A 21,470-nucleotide genomic window follows, 5' to 3' on the forward strand; every position below is an offset into this window, starting at 1 on the left:
ATGGAAAAACCACGGATGCACATCAAAGATGAGAGAGACATCACCCTACTTCCTTAGGAAGATGGCCCTGGACCCCTCTATGTATGCTATAGTCTAGGGGGCTCAGTAGAATACTCAGTCATGGGTCCCGTCTTCAGTCGCCCCGCCCCTCCACAAATACTCAGGCCAGACAGAACCTGAAGCCCTGTTTCCCTGCCTGCGCCGTCGTCCACTGACTGAGAGTCATCATCAGAGTAGCCAGTTGGCACTGGCACAAAAGAGACCCCCACTGCCCCCTCTCCCCTCAAGCACTACTCCTCCTATGGCAGCCCAGCGCCTCTGCTCCCCCCCATTCTCCAAAGGTCCCTCAGCCCAGGCTTCTCCCTGGCCCTCCGTCCCTCTTCCGTCTCTTGTTTTGACCCCAATTTCCTGCCTCAGCAGTTTTACCCTCTTTCTATCTTCCTTTTGCAGATTTTTCCTCTAAGTCTGGTACTTCCCCTGGTTGCTGGGCCTCTGTTTCATGATTTCCCAAACAGGTTTAGAGCTGGAAATGGACGCAGACAAAAAGACTCATTGAATGTTTCCCAAATGTTGTCCTATGAAAGGGTAATCCCAGGAGATCCTCTACCATCTTACGGTCTCCAAGGTTAAATTCAAGGATTTCCCCACAAAGCTGTATACTGCCTGCCCTAAAACGCTGAGAAATCCTTTGACAGTCTCCAACGGTTGTGTGCCTACTATGTGTTCTATGATTCTCCAAAACTTAGTCCTCCATTTCTTTTTTTTTTCCCCAGGGAGTAGCTAACATCTCACGTTTCTAATGGTCTGAAGAGTACACTTTGGAAAAGTGCTGATTAGATTAATTCCTTCCCTTTTCATGTGAGATTAATTTGTTAATCTCTGTCCCTGCCCCCCAAGCCTGTAAACACTAGAGGTGCAGACCTCCCAGATTTCAGTCATGTCTTGGTTTCCTGTGGTTTTCACCAGAGTAGAACCTGCCACCTCAGGGACAGGGCTGCCAAGCCACCAGTCTGCCAACACTTTGGATTCTGCCTCCCCCACCCATCCTCCCACACCCAGCCTGCATTCCCAACCTAACTTCCAGTCCCTCCTGTGTCTGGCATGGTCCTTTGAGGGCATGGCTAAGATTCACCCCAAGTGGGTGGTTGTCCTGCAATTCAATAGAGAAACTTCTCAGGGAGGGAAGCATCAGAATAAGAGAGGAAACCATCCTTTTTATTTTCTGAAATGGTGCCTGTGCTTCTCTTTCATTTAGCTAAGCTTAAAGTCAAGTCCTAGACACCCCTAAAATTGGAAGGGTGGGCACATAGCAGCCACCAGGAAGGAGGCTCCTGCCAGCTGCCTTCTAGGAATGGAGGGACTCACATACCTCTCCCAGTCCAGCAAACCGAGGCTTCTCTGGCCAGCCACATCATCTTCTCAGTACTAGGAGAAAGTTGCCCAGAAGTAATTCAATTTCCATCTGGATTAAGGGCTCACCCCAGCCTCACCCAAGTCCTGGGCTACAGAGGATTCCATAAGGAGAAAGTTTAACACAACAAGAACAAATCCCCAGGGTTTTCCAAGACTAGGGAAAGGACTGGGCAGGGCTGGATTTGAACACAATATCTGATAAGGAGCTTGGGGATTGTTGGGACCCCACCCTGGCTCCTCTTCCGGACTCACCCTCCCCTCTGGTATATGGGGTGGGGTGAGGCAAGGCAGCTCTGGTACTGTGCCCACTTCCCACTGCCCAGCCCCCACCTACATTTGCCATGCTGGGTCCCTCTCCCTCAGAGGTGGTGTCCTAATGAAGCCTTTCACTTTCCCTGCTGGAGTTTCATTAAGGAAACTTCTGGTTCCTCAATGTAGCTTTAAAAAAAAAAAAAAATCTCCACTTGGGATAGGAACTGTTGCAGTCTCCAGGGAAACCTTGTCAGGGATGTGAAGCTCTCCTCTCCTCTGACTAGGCCTCCAGATAATAGTCTGCACTCAGGACTCTGCTGATGTAGGGATTCAAGTGACCAATCTCTTTTTTTTTTTTTTTTTTTTTAAGGTTTCAGGGATTGAACACAGGGGTGCTTAACCACCGAGCCACATCCCCAGCCCTTTTTATATTTTATTTTGAGACAGAGTCTCGATAAGTGGCTGAGGCTGGCTATGAACCTGGTCTCTGCCTCAGCCTCCCCAGCCACTGGGATTACAGGAGTGTGCCCCCGTGCCCTGTGGAAAGTATCTTAATACATCCAGTGGTGCTTAGTTCACTGCCACGAATATCCCACCATGCAAAGAGGGACAATCAGGCAGGCAGACTGCTGAGGGCTGATTAACAGTACACCAAAGTGAATGGACAGAGGGCTGGAGCAGAGTCCAGGTGTCTGCCATCAAGTGGAGGGACGCTTGAAGCCCAGAATGGTCTGTTGGGAGGGCAAGGCGGGCTCTGCTCTCACAGATAAAGGTATAGAAGAATGACGTATCAGACCAGCAGCTTGCTTTATGGACATGATCTCACCCACCAGCCCCAGCTGATAAAAATCTGGAACTGTTTCCTGTAGTCCAAGGGTCTCAGACAATGGTGTGAACAGCCAGCTCTACTGGAAAGGACATTGTTCAGGGAAGAAAAAACAACACCCCAGCACAAAGCCAGGGCAGGATCTGTCGAAATGTAAGGGACTGTTTACAAATCCATGATTTTCAAGGGGTGGAACACAATGGGGAATTGTTTTGGAGAGACTGGTGTCCCCTTCAGTGTGCTCCTGTCTGGCTTTGATGGCTCAGACAGGTCTCAGATGCTCTGAGAGGGAAGGACACTGATGGCTGCGGATGCTTTCCTGTTTATCAGGAGCATGCAGGGTAGGGTCAAGGAGCCAGCTACACCAAAGACAAGGGGGAGGGGCTCCTGGACCTCACTTCTTCCATCCGGGCCTCATGCTGGCTCACTGTCAGAGACCCAGGTTGAGAGGGGTTTGCTAGGAAGCTCAAAGGGTAAGGGTTTTGGGACTGGAGATGTGGCTCTGCAGCAGTGGGTAGTGCGTTGCCTCGCATGGGTTTCATCCCCAGCACATTTTTTTTTTTTTTTTTTTGTGAGTATGGTGTGTGTGTGTGTGTGTGTGTGTGTGTGTGTGTGTATGTGTGTATAAACATCAACTCTTTTTTTTATGGTCTTTGATTGCCATATTGCTTTTTGAAAAACATGTACAAGACTTGAAACCTTTGCAAAATAGTTAGATCCATTGGAATGAGGCTTCCTTGCTTAGTCACTAGGCAGTCTTCACATTTTCACATCCAGGTCCCCCATGATGCTGTGATTCACCTCCAGCCAGCCCAGGAGCTTACAGGGAACTGACGTGCGTCCCTGGGTCAGGGCCAGTGGAGGCACTCTTTTTCATAGCAACCTGTTACTCTGTCCACAGAGACTAGAGCCTTTGACTACTCACAGGTCCTGGTGTAAGTGAGCGTGTTTCCGTGTGCTTGTGATTTGTGTATGTGTGAGTATGCATGTGGGAAGAGGGTAGGGCAGAAGAGGAATAGAAACATAAAAACATTCCCCTTGGGGCTGGAAGTCATCATTTTTATTTCAGGGGAGGGCCTCTGGGATTAGGAGGTTCACTCTGGGTCTGAAGAAACTACAAGGACAGTCTTATTTGAGGATTTGAACTGTAGTGGAAGTATCCTTAGTAGTCTTTTTTTCTTTTTCTTTTTTTTTTTTTCTTTTCCTTGGTATTGGAGATTGAACTCAGGGGCACTCTACCCCTTAGCTACATCCTCATTCCTTTTGATTTTTCATTTTAAGACAGGGTCTCACCAAGTTGCTGAGGCTGTGATACTCCTGTCTCAAAAGTAGTACCTTTTATACTAATATCTAAACCTAACAGAAGTATACTTCATAAACTTGAACAAATGTGCTTAGAATAAATGAAGAGCAATAAAAGTGCCATATGATTCCAAAAACAGAAGCAAACTTTTCATAAGACTTTTATCCTTTCAGGTCCAAGAGGTTATAATCTTAGTCAACATGCTAACAGTGCCCTCTGGTGTTTGGTAGCAGAACAACAGGCTTATGAGTACAGGGTATAAGCACTTCCATTAGATCGGCAGCCTTGAAACTGCCTCTGAATGTGAGATTCTGGGCCAGGCACCACTAGGAGAAGAAAGGGTAATAAGACAGGCAGGTCTTTGCCTGTTAGAGGCTTCCCATCTAGCAGGGGAGACAGATCCACAACCGTAGGGCTCCACAGGGGGTATAGGTAGAGGCCAGAGAGCATGCCCAGGGTTGAAGAAGTGGTCCTTATGCTGCCTTAAACAGGCTGAGGATGGAAGCTAGAGTTCTCCAGGCCAAGAATCCTAGGTCCAGGGCCCAGGATTTCAGGGTGGCCAGGGCAGAATGCCCATGGCAGGGGTATCCTTGGAGATGCAGCTGTGCAGGGCCCTATCTGTAGAAGACTGCAGATGCCAATCTGATCAGGGCCAAAAAACTATCACATATTTTATGGCAAATGGCAGAAGGGAAAAGGGTGGATGTATTAGTGAAGTGGACATAGGAATCCATGCAGATGGAAGGTTTTTGCAGAAGTCCTGTGAGGTATGAGTGTCTGAGCCAAGCACTGGCAATGGGAGGGAGAAAAAGGCAAACATTCAGAAACCAGCCAAATTGACAGCAAACAAGGTGGATGAGCAGGGAGGGAAACAGAAGGGAATTCTTGAGATTTCTGGAAGTGGGGTTTATAGTTCGAATGAAGGTGAGGATTAGAAGAAGGGGAGCAGATGCTTTGGGGGATTTTTATTAAGCATTTATTTCTGGATTCTAACTTATGAAATGGTAATTAATTCGAGTAGACACATCCATTATGAAAACAGGTATTGAAAGCTAGGAACATTTCTAGTACCAGAAAGTAAGGACGTGCTCAAAAACAAAACACACCATGATGGGGATGTGAAAAGGATACAGGACCAATGCACCCAAAGGCCAAAGTAGGAACCACCTGAAGAACAAAATAAACAAAGTAGTATTGGATTGAAATGCAACATATAATATACACATCCATGGGTCCACACTGGTATGAACAAGTGACTGAATAAATAAATAACTTGGAGAGAATAAGTCAATCTCCTATGCAGACGAATCCCAAATAATTTATGTAGAAAATCCATCCTCAAAAAAGAGGGTGCATAAATCCTCACTCCTTTATTGTGGACTGCACACAGTCACTTTTTCCCAAAGGGGAAAATATGGAAAGAGGGACAAACAGGAACTATACAGTGAAGAAACTTGACAAGCACTGCTTTGGTCAGGTGATCAAAGTTAACATCAACAGTGATAGGTCATGTTGATAGTATGTTACTCTGATAAGGTGTGTCGAAAATGGAAATGTGGTCTCCTCCCCAAACCCATAACCCCAGTCTAATCAGGACGAAAACATCAGACATAGCCCAATTAAGAAGCACTCTGGGAAATACCTGATCAGTACTCCTCAAGACTATCAAAAGTCATTGCAAACAAGGAAAGTCTGACAAACTGTCACAGTCAAGAGGAACCTAAAGAGGTGGGATGATTCAAAGTAATGTGATATCCTGAACCAGTTGTGGTGGCATAGGCCTGCAATTCAGAGGCTGAGGCAGGAGAATTGAAAGTTCAAAGCCAGTCTTAGCAATTTAGTGAAGCCCTAGGCAACTTAGTGAGACTCTGTCTCAAAAACAAACAAACAAAACCAGACTGGGGATGTTGTTCAGTGGTTAAAAAGCCTGGGTTCAATCCCTGGTACTGGAAAAAAGAAACCTGAAATCAAAGTTATGTGATATCCCAGATTGGATCCTGGAACAGAAAAAAACAAAAATAGATAAAAACTAAGAAAATCTGAAAAAAAGTGTGGGCTTTAAAGAATAATTATGTATCAATATTGGTTCATTAGTTGTGACAAATTTACTGTGGTAAGACTAGGTAAAACTAGATTTGGAATATGTGGGTTTTTGCTATACTACCTTTGCAATTTTTCTGTAAAACTATTCTAAAATTAAGAGTTTATTTAAGAAAAAAGCCAGTTGTTTGCTGGGTGTGGTAGTGCACACCTGTAAACCCAGCAACTCGGGGGTGCTGAGGCAGAAGGATTGCAAGTTCTAAATAAGCCTTAACGACTTAGCAAGGCTGAAAGCAACTTAGCAAAACCCTTTCTCAAAATGAAAAATAAAAAGGGCTGGAGATATAGCTCAGTGTTAAGCATCTCTGGGTTCAATCCCCAGTACCAAAAAAAAAGAGGCATTTGTTTAATGGATAAAAATTGATTAGGCCCAGAAGAAGGACAGAACATTTCAAAGTTGAACTTTCCAGCGTACAAGAAAGGGAGTGGTTATTAATTTCAATGGAGGGTAAAAGTATAAAGACAAAGAAATGGTTAATAGGTATGTGTATGTGGTATGTTTGTGTATGTGTTTACATGTGTGTGTGCATGCATCTGCACTGCCTGCTAGCTAGCAGTATCTATTAAGGCCAGCTGCAGGTAGAGGTAGGGCAGTTGAATGTCTGGGTGACAAAAACCCTCCTCCATTTCTGCCACTAGCTCTGCCTTCCACCCACTGAAACTGGACTCCAGAAGGCATAAGGGCGCCATTACCTTCTGTTAAGATGGTGCTCCTTACATATTAGTAGTGTAAAGATGATCTCCTATAAAGGGACAGATACTACCAGTTATAATAACTCTACCTTAAGAAACTAAAGCCTATATTAATCAAGAAAGTATTTTTCTGTTGTGAATGATCACTACAGGAGTTGAGTCTGTAGGGCCGGGTAAGATCTTGGTTTTGAAATGAAAATTCATAACCTAAAATTTCTCATATCATTTGCAGAACTTTGACAGAATCTCCTGGGATGCTCAGGTTAGGAAGCACAGATTGCTTCCTTTGACCTTCTCATATGGTCAAACTCATGAGAGAGAAAATGAAAGGGCATTGTTGTAGGAAGCCCTAGGAATAACAGCTGTGCAGGAGGCCCAGAGCAGCTAGCTTAGAAGGAGGAGGCTGTAGGAGGCAGTTCTTCCAGGAAAGAAGTGCAACTGATAGTGATCTGTTGCCCGGCCTGTGAAGAATAAGCAATAGGTTCACAGCAAAAGAAAGAGAGGGTGGTTGTTAATTTCAAGAAGAAAGCAAAACACTGTACAGAAGAGGAAAGGTAATCATCATGTACTGTCTGGCTCAGTAGTAAAAAATATTTACATAGTCATGAAATGTAAACACCAAAATTAATTTAACAAAAATTGTAATGCAACTATTTTAAGATGGGGAAAATAAAAATGGGAAGATTCTAAAGGCGATAAACCTGTAACTTAACAGAAAGCCAACAATGTCTAAAATTAATAAATCAAGAAACAGCTAAAAACAAAAAAGAGGAAAATAGTTGTCTTGGGGGACTAGGACTTAAATAGGGAATGGTTTTCATTATAATCCTTTCATTACTATTAAGACTTTTTTGGTGGGGGTCCTGGAGACTGAATCCAGGACCTCGCACATGTTAAGCATGTGTCCTACCACTGAGCTACACCCCAGCCATTTAGACTTTTTTAGTTTATACTATGTTGCCTCTATACTTTGATAATAACCCAAAGATAATACCTTGTTATGGTTTGGATTTGAGGTCCCCCAAAAACTCATGTGTTCTTGAGACAATGCAAGGAAGTTCAAAGAAGAAATGATTGGTTATGGAGCTTTAATCCAATCAGTGAATTAATCCCCTGATTGGATTAACTGAGTGGTAACTGAAGGTGGGTAGGATGTGGCTGGAGGAGGTGGGTCATTGGGGGGTGTGCTTTTGGGGTATACATATCTGGAGAGTGGAGTCTCTCCTGATCATCATGTGAGCTGCTTTCCCTCTACCACACTCCTTCACCATGTTATTCTGCTTCACCTCGAGCCCTGAGGAATGGAGCCTGCTGTCTATGAACTAAGACCTCTCTAACTGTAAGTCCCCAAATAAACATTTCCTCCTCTATAATTGTGTTGGTTGGACTTTTTAGTCACAGCAGTGAAACTGCTGACTAAAACACATCTTCCATCTGATTCCAAGTGAATCTGGTCAAAACTGAAGGCAATCACCGTATACACACCTTGGATGTAAGTCCACAGGGCTCAGCAGTATTTATCATGAGAACACTCCACTATTAAATTAGTGATAATGACTCAGTGAAACCCTGAGAATTCAGTATCTGGCAATGGTTCTGAGTTTTCCCCCACTCCTCCAAATCCCATGAAATTATAAAAACATACAAATGTAAGATGGGCTCTATTTAGTTTCTCCCTAGGCCTTTTGCCAGATTCCCATCCTAGCTGCTTTGCCTAATGTGAATGTCCTGGCATGCAAATTCACAGTTACAGTTAGGACAGAAAAGCTCAAACCATCAGGCACCAAGAGTTTGCCTCACACATGCTGTGGAGGTGTGCTGAGAACCACACTGGCCAGGAATGAGTGCAGTCCCTGGCCTCGCATGGGCACAGTAGTCCCTGGCATGTTTTGAGTCTCAGTGCCCCAAGCCTTGCAACAAGGACCTATTCTCAGTCCAGTGTGAACCCGTATGCTGGCTCACCTACCCGATGAGAACCTGTGCACTTATTTGTACAATGAAGGAAATCTCTGCCTGTTATGGTTTGCATGTGAGGTGTCCCCCAAAAGCTCAGATGTGAGACAATGCAAGGTTTAGAGAAGTGATTGGGTTATGAGAACCTTAACTCAGTGTATTACTCCCCTGATGGGGATTAATGGAGTGGTAGCTGAAGGCAGATAGGGTGTGGCTAGAGGAGGTGGGCACTGGGGGGCATTGTCTTGGGGTGTGTATTTTGTATCAGGTAAGTGGAGCCTCTCTCTGCTTCCTGATCATGTGAGCTGCTTCCCTTCGCCATACTCTTCTGCCATGATGTTCTGCCTCACTTCAAGTTCCAAGGAATGGAACCAGCTGTCTATGGACCTAGACCTCTGAAACTGTGAGCCCCCAAATAAACTTTTCCTCCTCTGTAATTATTCTTGTCAGGTCTTTTAGTCACAGCAGCAAAAATGCTGACTAAAACACTGCCTCTGGGATGTCAAATTCCCTGCAAACTGATTCTCTCCCAGAGAAACACAGGTTGAAAGTTCTACACTAATTTACTAAATTTTATGGATTACAAGGGTGAGTTTTTCTTATTCCCTCGCTCTCCCCACTTCCAGATTTCTTTAAAATGCAAGATAAATTCCTGAGTGAATATATAAGGAGACATCAATGGAGAGAAAACCTTTATTTGCATAATAACAAACTTGAGTGAAGTAAGAAGAGGCATATGAAAACCATATTAAGGTGGAAGAATCTTGGTGGAAGAAGAGAAGAAAGAGAATTGGGGAAAAAAGAGAGCAGATGCATTTTCATAGCCACAAATACGCTTGGCTGTTGGCATCTGGACTCTGTGCACTCCTTACGCTCCCTTGGGACTTCTTTCCTTGGCTCATAGTCTCACTACTGGCCCCCTTTCCTTGGCTCACAGTCCCAAAGCGTTCCCTCCCCCAAATCCAATGGAGGAGTGCTACTTAGTACCCAACTGTGCTTGGCAGCAACTACTCAGAAGTTGTTACTTGGATTTTTTGCACCTCTTAGTGATTTTGACACCCTTGGACTGCCAGGAGCGGTTCTTCCTGCCACCAGAGGACTCTGGCTTTTCTACTAAGGAAGGTCCTGGCCAATCAGTCCAAGAAGGGCCTGGATTTTCTTCCAGGCTGGTGTCTCTGCAGAAATGCTCCTGAGGGTAGAAGGTGCTGCTGCAGCAGGGAATATCATTTGATTTTTCAAGTCTGTAGTCTGTGGTGAAAGAAAGGCAGGGAAGGAAAATGCAACCCTTTGTTTCTCCCAGGTGTAGGTAGGTCCTTAAGCCCCTCCCTAGTCACTTTCCTTCCAAATCTTTTCTTTTTTCTTTTTTTTCTTTTCTTTTCTTTCTTTTTTTTTTTTTGGTACTGGGGATTGAACTCAGGGGCAATTAACCACTGAGCCACATCCCCAGTCCTTTTTTTGTATTTTCTTTAGAGACAGGGTTTCAGTGATTTGCCTAGGGCCTCACTAAGTTCCTGAGGCTGGCTTTGAACTCAAGATCCTCCTGCCTTAGCTTCCCAAACTGCTGGAATTACAGGTGTGCACCAACACACTTGGCCTTTACTTCCAAATCTTAAGGCTCCAAGAATCCCCCTCTGGTGGCATGCCTTCCTCCATCCCCAGGTACCACAAGTTCCCCAGCCCCAACCCGGTTCTTAGACAAGACCACTCCTCCAGCCCACCTATGGCTGAAGCAGAAGGTGAACACTCCTCACACTCCCATTTCTTGCTGTTGGATCTAAGAGAGGAGCAGTCCCTATGGGTTCCGTGGGATCCACACGTAGCACACAGAATGAGGCGCCACCTCCTATGGAGAAGAGCCAAGGGAGGATGTCGGGACAAACAGAACATTAACTGCCTCTTTGGGGGATGTTGGCCATGGGTCAGCCTTGGTTATGTTGAGGGATTCCATTTCATTCATCTCAGATGTCTGAATTAGACCAAGTGCTGATCCCAGGACCCTGTAGGCAGGTCCAACCACTCATAAGGTGGATTTGGAAAGGAACTGGTCCTGAGTGTCTCTCTACTGGGCACAGGAAGAAGCAGACCACGCAGTGAGAACTGACCACTTGCACATAAATGAGTTGAAGCTGGTCAAAAAATGTGGTTCGCTACTACATTCACCTGAGGTCTGCAGATAAGACAGAACTTCTTGCTGCTAGTGCCAAGATCGAAGATGACACTGACAAGAGCTTTTTCTAGTCAAGGCCTTTTCCCTACCCTTCGTCCTGAAAGCTGTCTCTGCCTTGTTCGTACAGACAGATGGGGGCATCACAATGCTGATAGCGCTGATACAACTCTGAGAAAGCCCCTGGCTCGAGTTCCCAGGCAGCATCTCTGCAGTGGGAGAAGAAATGGTGAATAAGGGACACAAAATCAGCTGGTGACGCCTTTGACCACCAAGGAGGAATTAAGGAGAAGCCAAGCTAAGCACAGCAAAGGATTTCAGCAAAGGAGTTCCTGAACACTTGGAACAAGTGTTGGAAGGCTGGGTGAGTGGCCTGGCTGTGGGAGAGGGTGGAAGTAGATTGAGTGGAACATGAGGGTTCTTTAGTTTCACCCTGGAATTCAAGAACCCCACAAGGAATTCTGATCCCCAAAATGCCCTTTCCAGAAACGTCTTCCCGCCCATTTTTTCCTTCCCTTTTCTTCTGAGAAATGAAAAGTGTTGCTCCCACCTTCTGTATTCACTTTGTCATCTGAGTGTCCCAGCTGCTTTCATTCTTTGAACTATCCTCACATTCACCTACATGTGATTTCTCTAGAAATCTAGGCAAACTATTCCCTGGCTCAATTCCTGCTTTACAGTTTTCTCTACCTGTCTGGTATATGAATTCCCATTCTTAGCATTTCTTGAGGAAACTCTTCTCGGTTGTTACACTGAGGACATTTGAAGAAATGCTTTGCTGATGTGTGAGCATATTTCTGTAAGAGAAGCAGAAGGGCTTTGTGTTGGTAAAAACACTGACCACCTTCTTTTCCACTCCCACCCTCACCCCATGGGGGTATGGGAAAAGAAGGTTGGGTAGGTTAGAGTGAGGGCTGCAAATCCAGGTGCCAGGTCTGGGACCAAAATATTTTCAAGAAAGTTCCCAGGTGTGCCCTCAGCTCTTATCTCTGGTTATGGATTTTGACATCCTGACTAGGTAGGGGATACATTCCCTTTTCTTCCATCCCAGTGTGAGGCTCTCTGAGGCTCTTTGAATTGTTCTGGGATGATTCCATTTGCTCTAGCAATCCTGAGGATTTTGCTCAGTCTAAAACTTATCATGAATGAGGTCCCACAGGCCAAGAATGACCAGGGACTGGGCTGTTTCCCCTCTCTGACTACTAACAATCCTGCACAGATGTACTAAAGCTAAGATGACTGAGCATTTCCAGGGTATTCTGGTTCCAGGTGGAAAACTAGGGCAATTATGGAAGGTTCCCCCAGGGCAGAGAAAGCCCCACCTGGATGCACTTGCGGTGGTAGATAGCTTGACTACAACATGGGCTCTGGATGTTCTCAACACTTGCTTGGGATAAGTCTTCACAACACAAGACACAGCTTTCCTCTCCCACATTCCCCTGTTGGATGTTCTGTGTTGGGCGATGTTTTCCACAAAATGATCTGTGGCAGGGTAAACAGACTTGGTTTCTGGCTTGTCATGGATGCTGATTCCAGCTGCCTGGCCTCGGAGAACAATCAGTCATCCAGCCTGGTGCCTGGTGAATCTCCACACTCACAGGGAGGAGGAGAAGCAAGGAGAAGAACAGCCACATGCCTTCTCACGGCTACTCTCCCACCGAGTAAAGCTCCTGGGACTGTCTCCACAGCTTCTCATTCCTGAAATCCCCACTTAGTTCAGAGCAGCTGTCTAAGAATCCCAGCTGTTTGTAATTTAAGGAGGGGATGAGAAGCAAGAAGAAACCCCTGTGAAATCTTCAAGTCAAGACACTGTTTCCCATTATTGAAAGGAGGAACAGATTCACTGGTGAATCAAAACAGGCCCATGAGAATCAGATTGTGATTTCATTAGTGTCTAAATAGCAAGTTGCAAAAGGGCAGTCTGACTTTTCCAATTCCTCACTCACTTGTACTCTCCAAAAAATTGTGAAAGGCAACCCCTTTCTTGGCCACAAGGCAGATGGAAGTTTCGGATGCAGTGATCCTTCTGGCAGTTGATAGCAGCTCCCTTTTTCTTGCATATAAAGCAGATCTGAAAATGAGATCCCAGACAGTGCTCAATGTCCCCAAGAAAGACAGGCAGACATGCCATGGCACATCTGTGGAAATTTCCCTTCTGTGGAAATTCTGTGAAGCAACAGCCATTCCTTTCCTTAGTGGTCGTGAAAGGTCCAGGGCCCCTAAAGTTGAGTTGCAAGCAGCACTTCTTTTTTGTTTGTTTTAGGATGCTGTTCCCTCTTCTCACTTAGAACACTACGTACGACCCAGAGGAAAATGGAACTTAAGGACCAGGGCTGGGGAGAGGGGTGAGGTAGTTCAGTGATAGAGCACTTTCTTAGCTACATGGCCTTGGGTTTGATCCCTAGCACCGCAAAAACAAAGAGATGGACCCATTGGGAAGTCCTTTGCCTTCTAACCTAGCAACTAGGGAAAGAACAGAAACAGATTCGAGAGAGGTCTGAGAAGAGGACTACCCCAAGGTCCCTATTGCAGAGGATTCTAACCTTCCTAGAAGCCCGGGCTGCCTCCTTTTTGATGTCTTCAGGCAGGAATCCATGGAAACCTCTGTTGGATTGGCCCCTCTGAGGCAGCTTGCTAGATAGGATCTGGGGGAGCAGCAAAATAAAGCTGTCAACATTGATGATTAAGGAAATAGTGCAATGGGGTAAGAATGACAGGGAAGAGAGCTAAGGAATTGAACTTGGTGGATTATATATGCATTTATAGGACAATTTATTTAATGACATCTTAGGTAGCATTAGGTGTTGGGTACTCTGACCACTTTTCAAATATTAACCCTTTGGCTAGCCTAAAGTTCCTCTTTCTATAGGGGAGAAATGACTTGTTCAAGGCCACAGCAGTCCAGAACCTGTACTCTTTCATATCTAGTGCTACATTGCCTTTCATTTGCTGAGAGCTGGTGTTGCTATTGTGTGCTGAGGACTTTGGAGAAACATTGCCATTTCATGCTCACTACAGTCCTATGATACAGATGTTACTGTGACCCTTATCTTACAGAGGAGGTCAATGTGGTGCAGAGTGGAAGGTGATATGGCTGGGGAGTCACATGGTAAGGAGGAACAGAGACATCATTCATACGTGGGCCCACGGAACCCACACTCTTATCGCTCCTGCTGTATTGTCCCTTCAGTACAGAATAAATACTCAGAGTATTCCAAGAAGGTAAACAGGATTTTAAAATCTCCTGATTGTAGTCATTCTGAATTATAGGGGAAGGGAAAAAATTGCACTTTTCTTTTACAAACACCCTTTAAAGGGCAATTTGTTTCTGAAAAGTTTCTAAAGCAGAGTCTGGAATGGGAAATCAAAGAAAAAGAAGAAAAATTGACCTATTATATGCACTGGGAGAATGTCAGCACCCCACCCCCATACCAAGAATCTTCCAAAAGTACTGGAGACAGGGATGAACTTCTTGAAGTAGTTATAGGAAATGCATAATGGGAGTTCAGGTTATCTCATTTCAGCATTATAGAAAAGTTTGCCCTACCATGTTAGGTGACTTGAGGGTACTTGACTTCAGTGGCATGTTCCCAATTTTACTTAGAACATATATGATGTTATATATTATGTATGTTATGTGTGTTATGTGTATTTCTAGGAGCTTTAGAATGAGTGATTTGTTTTTTATTTATAAAGTATTTGCATTTTATACAATGATCATGTGTTGTTGATATAAACAGAAAAATCAATAAAGATCATAAACAATCTAAATGTCCTTTTATAACAGGGGTTTGTTTTACTACATTTTGGCATAGCCATACCATGAAACACCAACTAGGTCTATGTGTTCTATATGGGAAGATTTCCAAAATGAGATAAAAAAAACAAGATACAAAACATTGTGTATAATATGTTTATTTTTATGTAAAAATGTATATGCTTGTAAATGCATGGGAATTAACCAAGCCCTGACACCTGGCAGGACTTACAAGAAAGGAAAATCAATCTTTCTCATGAGCATAGATGTAAAAATCAAACAAAATATTAGCAAATTGAGTCCGGCACTATATAAAAACTGTATCAAGACCAAGTAGGGTTTAGACCAGCAATGCAAAATTAGTTTAACATTAAACATTAAAGAATTCAGTTGATGTAACGATCCACATTAACAAAATAAGAGCAAGATCAAGATCATCTCAACAGATGCAGAAAAAGCATTTGACAAAATCCAATACATATTCATGATATTCTCTGTAAAAAAGGAATAAAAGGGAACTTCAAGCTGATAAAAACATCTATGAAAAACCCTACAGCTAACATATTTTAATGATGAAAACCTAGGTGCTGTTCCCTAATGTTGAGAACAAGACATGGACAACCACTCGCAGCACCTCTACTGAACATCAGGTTGAAGGTCCTAGCTGGTACAATAAGAATAAATAAACACGACAGCATGGCTGATGTGATCCTACAATATGTATACTCAGAAGAATGAGAAATTATACTCCATTTATGTATGATCTATCAAAATGTATAAATGCACTCTACTATCATGTACAAATTAGAATAAAAAATTAAAAAGACAAAGATTGAAAAAGAAAAAGCAGAACTGTCTTTATTCACACAACATAACTGTGTACACAGGAAATCCTAAGGAGTTTTACAATAAAATAAGAAAAATAATTACTAAACTAATAAGCAAATTTAACAAGACTTCAGGATATAAAATCAACATATAAAAATAGATTGTATTTCTATATTTAGCCACAAACTTGGGAAAATAAAATTTAAAAATGCCACTTACAATAGCATAACCACAAAATATTTAGGAATACATTTAACAAAAAATATGCAAGACTTCTTCGCTAAAACTATAACACATTGGGGATGTGGATCATTAGTAGGGTGCTTGCCTAACATGTGCAAGGCCCTGGGTTTGATCCCAGTCACCCGAAAAAAAAAAAAAGTCTGAAAATAAAAAAATATATATATAAAACTTTGCTGATATAAACATTTTAAAGACCCAAATAAATAGGGAAATATACTATGTCCATGAAAGAGTTTGTCAATTCTACTCAAATTGATTAAAGTTTGAAGTAACCCTAATTATAATCCCAGAAAATTAAAAAAAAAAAAATGAAAGGACCTGATAACCAAAACAATATTGGAAAACACTACATTTACAATACTTCCAAGACACTATAAAGCAACAATAATTAAGACAGTGGGGTAGGGTTTAAGTATAGACAAAAAACAGAGCAATGACATAAACATCATCCAGATCCATAATTGACTTTTACAAAGTTACCTGAGATAATTCAATGGGCAGGAAAAGATTTCTTAGGACACACAAAAAGTACTAATCACAGAAGAAAAAAGTAATAAAGAGGAGTTCATCAAAATTAAATGATGCTATTAAGAAAATGAAAAGGCAAGCCATAGACTAGAAGAAAATACAATATAGATATCTGAAAAACAATTTGTATCCAGAATATATAAACAATTCTTACATCTCAATTATAGGACCAAACAACCCAATTTTTAAAATGGACAAAATATTGGTACAGATTCTTCACAGAAAATATGTGAATGATCAAGCAGCTCAACATTTTTGGTCCTCAGAGAAGTGAAAATTAAAACCACAAAGAGATACCAATACATATCCAGTAGAATGGTTAAAATGAAAAAGACCGACAATACCAAGTTTTGGCAAGAAAACTGTGCAACTGGAACTCTCATAAATTGCTTGTGGGAGTGTAAACTGGTACAATCACTTTGGAAAATGACTTGGCAACTTCACATGAAGTTAAACATCTATTTAGCATACAACCCGTAATTCTACTCCTAGACATCTGCCCAAGAGAACTGAAAACACATGTTCACACACAAAAAAGTTGGACATGAATGTTCATAGCAGCTTTATTCACAATAGTTCCCAAATGGAAACAAGTCAAATGTACACTAGCAGGTGAATAGATAAGCACCCTATAACACATTCATATAACAGATACTACTGGGCAATAAAAAGCACAAGCTACAGATATATGCAACAACATGGATGGATCTCCAAAACATTGTGTTAGGAAAAAAAAAAGCCAGATATGAAAAAGTATAAACATCATAGTTAAATTTATATAAAGTCAGACTAGGCAAAAATAATTTATAGATCAGAACAGGGATTATCTCTGGTGGAACTGTCTGGAAAAGGGCAGGACAATGGAAATGCTGTTTATTTTGATTAGGATGGTGGTTATACAAGGATATACATTGATCAAAACTCACCAAACTGCATACTTAAAACTGGTTGCATTTTACAGCATGCAAATTTTACCTAACAAAAAAGACTGGGAAAAAATAATTGGAAGGATACTCAAAAGTACTGGAAGCATTTGTCTTTGGGGAGGGGAAGTAAGATTGAGGATACTGTTTGGGAAGAGGCTTTTAATTATACATACTTTACAGCATCAGGATTTTATACTAGGTACATATATTATTTTAGATTTTCAAAGAAAAAAAGCCTATTAAGGAAAACAGTACTATAAATCTGAGACTGGATGAAAAAAAAAGTCTGTGTGGCAAAAGCCATGACATTCAAAGTAAAGGAGGCCTTGTACTCACAAGACAGAAATAATGCACGCTGAGATTGTCTTTCTGAAGGAATTCTCCTAACTTTTCCGGATCCCCAGGTTCTCGAAGGCATAGCCGGCAAACTGGAAGAGTGAATGTTAAGAATTAACTATAGGCTTGGCTCAAGTTTATCAATAAGAATGGAAGAGAAGTGGGAGCTAACCATCTTAATACAGGAAGGAGTACAGATGCTCCTTGACTTATGAAGGGGTTATGTATAGACAAACCCTTCGTAAGGTGAAACATCACCAATCAAAATGCATTTAATACATCTAACCTACCAAACATCACAGCTTAACAGAGCATATCGTGGAGCGTTGGTAGTTTTCCCTTGTGGTGTGTGGCTGACTGGGAGCCGTGGCTTACTGCCACTCCCTGGCGTTTTAGTATCATACCACATTTCCTTAGCTTGAGAAAAGATCAAAATTCATATTTGAAGTACAGTTTTTATTATGAATGCATATCACTTTTGCAGCACTGTGAAGTCAAAACATTGTAAGTGAAACCACTGTGAGTCAGGAACCATCTGTATTGGGAAGAGGGTCATTTTGGCAAGGAGGAAGGTTAGAATGAAGTCTTATTTACTATCAGTTAGGATTTGATATAATCACACTGAAAAAGTTGGTTGCAACTACTCCACATTTTTTGGTTTTAAGTGGTTTTAATTGTTTCTTCTACTTTGGACATGAAATTTTACAGACCCTGAGTTCTTCAGGCCCTTAGAGAATCTGGAGAGGAAGTGGGGTTGATAGTGAGAGAAAGTTTACTGCCCTACACAGGTGGCCTTCTTTGCTGGGGTCTGCAGGCAGCAGCTGAACATAGCCTCATCTTTCTTACCAGGCCCTGAAGGCGGCTTCCTCTGGGTTACCTTCCTAGTCCTGGCAGATTTCCTATACAAGAGAAAGAAGCGCAAGAGGCTCTTTGAGGATCCTGTTGATAACACTTGTAACATTACCTTAAAATGCCATTCAAGTCTGATGAAGGAACAAAATATTTAAAAGCTAAAATATCAATTTCTTTTTGTACTTCATATTTTTTGAAAGCATAAAATAACCACTATATCATCTGAGGGTGGGAAAATCCCTTTTACTCTTTTTTTACTGTGCCAACTACTCTGAATCTTAGGGGGAAACACCTTCACAATGCACACTAAAGGGATAGCAAAGTTAACTAAGCATTTCCCATAGCTAGATACTAACCTTTCCCTTTACCATGTACTAATGCAATGAATCTACAGAACACTATAAAAAGTGGGTTTGGGTTGGGGCTCAAGTGCTCAGTGGTACAGCACTTGCTACCATGTGCAAGACCCTAGGGTCTGATCCCCAGCATGTGGGTGGGGGGAAGGTAGTTGCTATTATTATGTACATTTTACAGATGAAGAACTGAGGCATAAAGAAATGATTTGTCCAGGTCATACAGTTAGCAAGTAGCAGGGCCAAGATACGAATATAGGTAGTAAAGTTCTAGAGCCAGCACTTTGCAACTAGGGACAGCACTGGGAAGACAGGAAGACAGGAAGGGCAGCTTCCCGGGATCACTGGGGTCCCCTTTTACCTTGTCCAATCAAGCCCTTGGGACCAGGCCAGGCCAAAGGGAGCAAAAAAGTGCAGCATGTACCACCAGCCATTGGACAATTTCTCCCAACTTGCCTATGTCACCTACTCTACCTCAATCTTAGGCGTTCCTTCTTCTTTTCTTTTATAGTCTTCATTCGCTGCTGCCTCTCTCTCCTATCTTGAATTCTTCTATACTATTATGAAGACAATACAGGCTCTTCCAGCTATAAATATAAACAGGGCTTGGTCAGCAATTTGATTCTACATTTGGTTACCAAGTTCCACAGGATCAAAGCAATAGTGCACTTCATCTCTCAACCCATGTGATGGAATAAAAGGGATGCACCCAGTATCAACAATAATCATAGCTAATAATTATTAAACTGTGTCAAGAATTGTTCTAGGCACTTTATATATGTTAACACATACACACACATGCATTAGTTACTATTATCTCCACTTTCAAGATGAGAAGACTAAGACATGAAGAGGTAATTATCTTGCCCAAGGTCAGAGATAGTAGGAAATATAGGTGGGATTTCAACCCAAGTAGCCAGGTTTCAGAGGCCAACATTAACTCCCATGTTATATTGCTATCACACAGAAATTTAAGAACTTGGAATCATTGCTCAACTAGAAAAGTGATTTTTTTTCTTCGTGTCTATCAAATGCATGGGCTAGCACCCAGGAAAAAAAGTCACTTTTGCACCAGAGTGTGGCTAACTTAATTTTACCCAGTAAAAGCCAGGTGAAGTAGCTCTTTCCTAGACAAAGGAGCCTATAAGGGTTTGGCTGCATAAAGGCAACAATTCCCTCAAAAAATAACACTGACAGTGGCTCAGGAGTCTAAGGCAGAAGGATCGGGAGTTCAAAACCAGACTCAGCAATTTAGTGAGGCCCTAAGCAACTTAGTGAAACCCTGTCTCAAAATAAAATATAAACAGAACGCTGGGGATGTGGCTCAGTGGTTAAGCACCCATGAGTTCAACCCCTGGTTCAAAATAGCAAAACAAACAACAAAAAACCCTGAAAAGTCAGGTCCTTAGCTCCTACCACTCGCTTTCACCAGGCTCAAATGGCCACTGAGCTTTGGCCTGTTCCTAGATATGAGCCAAATAAAATACCCAAAAGTGGAGGACACCTTGCCACTCCTCTAGCCACCAATGTCAGCATATTACAAAGTTACCAAGTTTTCATTGGTGGTGGGTAAATGCCTAAAAGTGAAGGGGGACAAAAGAAATCAAATTCACCCCTGTGAAGGAAGGACTGTGTCTAGTCGGAGGATAATATTTCTTAGAAGTAGAGCAGGGTGATTTAGGTCACTCCAGAGAAACACTCCAGTCACTCCATTAGGTCATTCCGGTACCCATGGCCTCGGATCAAGGCAGGGGATCATGAATCCCTCCAGGGACTTTCAACTATTCTGCATGAATACCACTCTAAGGCAGTAGCTGCTCAGAAGACCAAGGCTAGCCTGCCCGCCTTTTCTTTGTGCTTGCTCCATCTCCTCTTCTAACCCATGAGTTGCAGTTGCAAAAGCTGACATTTGTCGCCTTCTTACTCATCAAAAGCGCTTGGACAGGCTGGAAGAGGAGAGAAAAGGGCGCACGCGCTAAAATTTGGTGTCCCCATAAGGGACCCACTGTAGCTGACATTACTGAGCGGTTCCCAGTTGCTGGGGCTATCCCGACCATCTAGCAATAGAAATAAACCTTGAAACTTCAGTTCTTTGCATCGCTGGACCACGACGTTCCTTGGGTAGGATTCTGTGCACACCGGTAGTTACAAGACGCAACAATCTTCAAAATATTAGAGGAGGGGCGTGGCAAATGCGGGCTTCCACAAGCTGCTCAGTCCGTGATTTCCTAACCCGGCGGATGCTCCCTCCAAACGCTTACCAAGTTGTTTCACTGTAAAAATGCTGGGCAAATGCTTGCTGAGAAAATGAAAAATAAATTAACGTGTTCGGCCCCGCCGCCGTCGCAAGAATAAACACTGATTTATTTGGAAAATACGTGTCGGTGTGGCCACAATCGTCCCTGGAGGTAACAGCCGGAGAAGGGGCTCAAGGAGCATCCCGCGGGTGCCAGACCAGGCTCATGTCGCGCCTGCCAGGCGGCTGATGCGGGGCCGGGCCGGAGGTGGGCTCCGCTGCTCGCTCCTCACGGTAGCTCACGGGTCGCTGCTCCCAGCCCGGGCTGTCCACCCAGCTATCGCTGAGGGCGCCGCTGTCCGGGAGCTTTATTCGTTGTCACAAGCCGTGATAGCTACCTCACGGGCGGCCACCCCGCGCGGTGACTGCATCCGTGAAGGAGGCGAACGTGCAAACAAGGGCCAGGTCACGCGGACAGGAGCCCACCCAGACCGCCGCGACGCCGACCGTTGCGGGAGCGCGACCGCTAACGGCCGCGCGCTAACGGCCGCGCGCCTGCCCCGCCCCTCCACGCGTGCGCGTCCGCCTCCGAGCGCGTGCCCGCACCCGCAGTCTGGCCGGCGGAAGTCGAGCCTAGGGGCGGGGCCGTCGCGCAGTGGTGACGTCGTGTTGCCGGCGCGGGCGGGTGACGCGGCGGGGCCCGTTGT

The 21,470-nt window shown here is 43.5% G+C and overlaps 1 protein-coding gene across 2 annotated transcripts; it reads right to left on the reverse strand.

Annotated features, from left to right (window-relative positions):
- Window positions 1-9,357: 9,357 nt before the first annotated feature.
- Phf7 (PHD finger protein 7) lies at window positions 9,358-21,311 on the reverse strand. 2 transcript variants are annotated; one of them, XM_047530182.1, is made up of 11 exons: window positions 20,603-21,311; window positions 19,002-20,473; window positions 18,169-18,221; window positions 17,323-17,414; window positions 13,248-13,349; window positions 12,651-12,775; window positions 12,027-12,186; window positions 11,395-11,501; window positions 10,797-10,913; window positions 10,259-10,383; window positions 9,358-9,788 (listed from the first exon to the last, which is right to left on the reverse strand). In XM_047530182.1, the coding sequence occupies exons 2-11, from the start codon at window positions 19,043-19,045 to the stop codon at window positions 9,562-9,564; spliced, it is 1,152 nt and encodes a 383-aa protein (XP_047386138.1). In that variant the 5' UTR covers window positions 19,046-20,473; window positions 20,603-21,311; the 3' UTR covers window positions 9,358-9,561. The 2 variants fall into 2 exon arrangements, with proteins under 2 accessions (XP_047386138.1, XP_047386139.1); XM_047530183.1 differs by lacking the exon at window positions 10,797-10,913 and having other exon boundaries at window positions 19,002-21,311.
- Window positions 21,312-21,470: the final 159 nt, after the last annotated feature.

The sequence above is a fragment of the Sciurus carolinensis genome, chromosome 17 (genome assembly GCF_902686445.1).
Source record: "Sciurus carolinensis chromosome 17, mSciCar1.2, whole genome shotgun sequence".
Lineage (NCBI taxonomy): Eukaryota > Metazoa > Chordata > Mammalia > Rodentia > Sciuridae > Sciurus > Sciurus carolinensis.